Source organism: Bidens hawaiensis, unplaced genomic scaffold (assembly GCF_021521415.1).
Source record: "Bidens hawaiensis isolate Kalapana, Puna unplaced genomic scaffold, B.hawaiensis_p1.1 tig00026011_1, whole genome shotgun sequence".
NCBI classification, from domain to species: domain Eukaryota; kingdom Viridiplantae; phylum Streptophyta; class Magnoliopsida; order Asterales; family Asteraceae; genus Bidens; species Bidens hawaiensis.
Genome location: NW_027494189.1, coordinates 110,984 through 115,662, shown reverse-complemented (window position 1 = coordinate 115,662; position 4,679 = coordinate 110,984). Strand labels below are relative to the sequence as shown.

Here is a 4,679-nt window from a genome sequence, read left to right as displayed (position 1 = left end):
GTCAAAAGAGGTGGATTTAGTGTTGCAAATATTGTGATTTGAGTAAAATGTGACTATTATGCAACCCTAAAGTGACAATTTAGCGGTAAAAGGCTTAAAAAGATAAAATTTTAGTGCTTGATCCTCCCTTGAACCGTACGGTGACACATCATTACGAATATTGTTACTTTAAATCAACTATTCGCAATCAGTGACGGATCCAGAATTTTTACCCAACCAAATATAAAATTAGATATAATTGAAACTGTAAACAACAAACGTCATTAAAATACATACCAAAACAAATGCTCTTAATTTCAATAGATTAGGGCCGGCCCATAGGGGTGGCGGGGTGGTCGACAGTCACAGGCCCGACACCCCGTTAGGCCCGATTTTTTTTAAATTATATTTATTTTTATTAAGAACAATATGTATATTTAATGTTTAAACTCAATTACATGACCACTAGTTTGGCCTAGTGGCAAAGTGGTATTACTCTTAACCAAAAGATTATGGTTTCTAGTAGACATTTTTAATCCTATTTTTATACAATTTTTTTACACAACCCAAATTATAACCAAGTAAACCCATATAAAAATTTAATTGTTTAAACTAATAAAATACGTCATTTTAAATTAAGGTCCAAAAAAAATTTCGCCTTCGGCCCAAAACTTTTTTTGCTTTCTCGGAGCCGGACCTGCAATAGATTATATCTTTTAACTACATACGGAAGTTAGCATATCTAAGTATCTAACATATAATTTACTATAAAACGATTACAATAAAGTGGCAGGCAAACGGGCAACAAGCTGCGCCGCAACCCCCTTTTGAACAGCAAAGCCAATCCTGCTAAAAACGAAGCTTTGAGACCTAGAAGCTGAAGAGGTTCCGTGTATGACGCGCTGAACCCTACTCAAAAATTTCACAGCCTCTGGAGCCAGAAAACCAAATGTATCAAAGGCAAATGGTAGAAAGACATGTTGATTATCAAAACAAGCTTTCTGGTGTTTAACAACTTTGCCCGATTCAGCCTTCAACGCAGCCTGACCCACAACAAACCCACGGTCCCTGAGCCCAACAAGAGGAGACACTCCTGTAAGATCCACACAGACGTGTTTCCCCCCTGCCCACCCGAACACAAGAATATCAGCTGGTCGTAAAGTAGACCTCCCTTCAATAGGATCCGTGAGAAAGTTAACAGGGGCCTCCTTTTTAGCAGAAATCCCTGCCCGTTTAAGAACATCACACAGAACATCCCTAACCAGATCATGTCTGTATTTAAAGCCAGGCAATTCTTTGCAATGCACCGCATGGTCACCAAAAGAATCCAAACAGACCTTGCGACAAATTGGGCAAGGTTCATCCGTCGGGAACATAGGGATCATTAACCGGTACTTAAGGATAGCCCGATACTCCAAACCCGACATACGTTGGCCTAATCCTTCAATGGGGATAGCCCGTTAGCATATATATGTCATGTATGGTAATATTACAAATAAGTTGGTAATTATTAGAGCATATAGTAGTTAGCATGCCATTACATAATTTGATAACAAGTTCAAAGTGAAGAATATAGTGGTACACCAGATAATGAACCTCCCGAGTCGACAATGAATATGTTACCCGTAACATAATTTGACGAGCCATGGATTAGAAATCTAACCAATGACGTTATGGCTGGATCAGTTTTCCCAAATTCCTTTAATGGAATCGTTTTCAAAGCCACATTCTTGAGCCATTTTTTTTGCATGAGTTCCTTTGTAATCTCAGATTTAAAAAGTCCGAGAGCTATTGAGTTCACTCTTATTTTATGTTTTCCTAGTTCCATTGCCATTACCTACACATGATTATTTTGCAAGTATATAACTATTAAAACCAAAAGCATAAGTTGTAACAACCAGTAAATGTAGGAAGTTTCGCTTTACTTTTGTTACGGTATCAAGGGCTGATTTCGATGAACAATATGCAACCTTTCGGTGTGGATGAACACGACCAAGACCAGCAACAGAAGAAATATTGATTATGGATCCTTCACAATTAAAAGCGCACATTCGATGGCAAACATACTTTGACACTAACCATGGTCCTCTTATATTGGTTTTGTAAGTTGTTTCCCAATCTTCTTGTGACAAATCCAATGAAATTTGTAGAGGACCTGCAAATTGGAGTTTCCGTTAAGTTTGTGATGTGTTGAGATATTTGTAAAGAAAAAAAAACAGGGTTATATCACTTTTCTAAAACTCTATGGAATATAGTTCGGCTAGTTTTTCACGTTACATTACGTATTTTAATCGAAATACTAGCTAAGACATTATTTAGAGATTGGAAACATGCATCATAAATTGTGGACACCCTAGGGTCAAATCATGACACCATGTATGTTGTCTACGATTTATATGATATATTCACAACGAACATTCACACACACACACACAACTATATATAATCTATAGTTGCATCTCCATCAGGTTCTCTATCTGACTTATATACATATATATATATATATATATATATATATATATATATATATATATGGTAGGGTTAATGTAAAAAACAATATTTTTGTGAGAAAAATAAGAATAGATCTAGGCCCTTGGATCTATGATTTAGTGGTTGAGATTAGTAGTTTCTAAATAATTGTATTGTTTCATATTTACATTGTATAGTGTCATATTTAGATGGTTTGTTTTATTTTAAAGTTCTTCTCACACTTCTCACAAAACACTTGTTTTTTTATTTGAACTCTTTTCTCTCTCTCTCTCTCTCTCTATATATATATATATATATATTATTGTTTAATGAATAGTAAATCTCTAAACAGAAAGATGTACTATTCATCACATTTATAAATATTTGTGAGTCTATAAGAATTAAGAAAGATAAAAAATAATAAATATAAGTGTTAAGTGAGATAAAATAAAGACACGTAGTGTAGCATGGTAAATAAAATTATTATATATATTAAAAAGAAGATTCAATTATACTCATAATTTCACTATTTAATTTACTATTTAATATTTTTAATATTTTATTAATTATAACAACTAAATTATTAGCCTTAATTCCATAGAAAAAATTAATGGTTTTTATTTTTTTTATTTTACTTTTTGTAAGTAAATGAAATATTTACAAATTATATTTTTAAACATTACACTAGTGCAAGTGTCGGCTTTACATGTTTTATTTGCCGGTTGGTTTAACGATGTTTTCAAACTTTGTTTTCCTATTATTCATAGTTCGTATTTAAAATGATCGAAACTTTTTTCATGATTTAAAAATATCCCATCGTCTCATGATTTTATAACCGCATTTCAACGTTTGATACCTCGCCTTAAACTATTTTTTTTGGCTTACTAATTTATGTTTACAAATTTATGTTGGTACCGCTGATACTAACCGAATTTGTGTTAGTTTACAGTTGTAACGTGTCAGTTTTTTTAGTTCTGCATATGATATAATTTGTTGTATTTTGGCATTGGATTTATTTCTTTTGTTTAGTTTCGATGTAGTAACTTGACACAGACTGACTTCGTGTCGACTTGCAACGAGTTTATAGTTTAACTCTTTTACTTATGGTTTTTTGTTCGACTTAACGGTCGCGTCGCGAAGCGTGGGGTCCTAAATCCTAGTTTAGAGATAAATTTAAAGAATTGTGGTATTTGATTCATATTGTATATTGTAGAGATGAAGATAAAGAAGTTGATGTGAATGTTCAAAGAACATTATTATTGTATTAAGGTGTTACTATACAATCATCTTAATGCGCACACTTAGTTATGTACCTGTAATACCAGCATTGTTGATTAAAGCATCTATGCGCCCAAAAGCACCCCAAGCCTTGTGAACGGATGCTTGAATGGTTTGGCTGTCAACACTGACATCAAGTTCCACCGCCACCACCAATATGTCGCTTTGATTCGCATGGCAACCGTGGATTTCCAAACTGTAGATTTCATCACACAGAGCCTTGAGGCGGTCCATTCGACGAGCTGCCTCAATGATCCTACAGCCAGATTTGGAAACGTCGATACACAATTCCCATCCAATGCCAGAAGATGCACCGGTAACCATCACGACCTTGCCTCTGAGGTCTCTCCATGGTTCGGGTTCAAGATTTGCTTTCTGTTTAGAAGAAACCATCATTGATGTTTTAGATTTTGATTACTAAAATTTCATACGAGTAATGAGATGTTGTTTTTAATAGGATGGGCAGCATAGCATGGAAAAGTCAATAATGGATGTTTATCTAATTTAGGTCCACAAACTCACGCCTAAGTGAGAACTATAGACAATAAATTATCACAAAGGTTTACTTAAATGTTCATTTTTACATAATTTAAAACTTAAAAGTAATAGTGTTTGACATGTGTATTTTTCAAGGATAACCCACGACTCTTTAATCAAACTTTTTACATTACACATTCTAAATGACCACATCATGAAAACACAAAGTCTTATCCAACTTTTTGATACCGTTACATCAAATACGTCTTAGGTAATAGTTTTTTATATTCATTCCATTTTCTAATTAATCCTTCTTGACAACCCCAATTCTCTTCATTTTTTTCCCACAAACCATAACTAGAATTATATGGTCATATATCCCATCAAAATAGATTAAAAAAAACGTAAATGTGTTGTATTGTCGTTTAATCAGGATTAGATCGAAAAAGGGTCAACTAAGGAGATGAGTGATTAAG

The 4,679-nt window shown here is 33.8% G+C and overlaps 1 protein-coding gene across 1 annotated transcript; it reads right to left on the bottom strand.

Annotated features, from left to right (window-relative positions):
• Positions 1 to 1,525: 1,525 nt before the first annotated feature.
• LOC143572789 (uncharacterized) lies at positions 1,526 to 4,122 on the bottom strand. Its single transcript, XM_077057846.1, has 3 exons — positions 3,762 to 4,122; positions 1,905 to 2,134; positions 1,526 to 1,816 (listed from the first exon to the last, which is right to left on the bottom strand). Exons 1-3 carry the CDS (start codon positions 4,120 to 4,122, stop codon positions 1,538 to 1,540), a joined length of 870 nt encoding a protein of 289 aa, XP_076913961.1. The 3' UTR covers positions 1,526 to 1,537.
• Between the last annotated feature and the right edge of the window lie 557 nt (positions 4,123 to 4,679).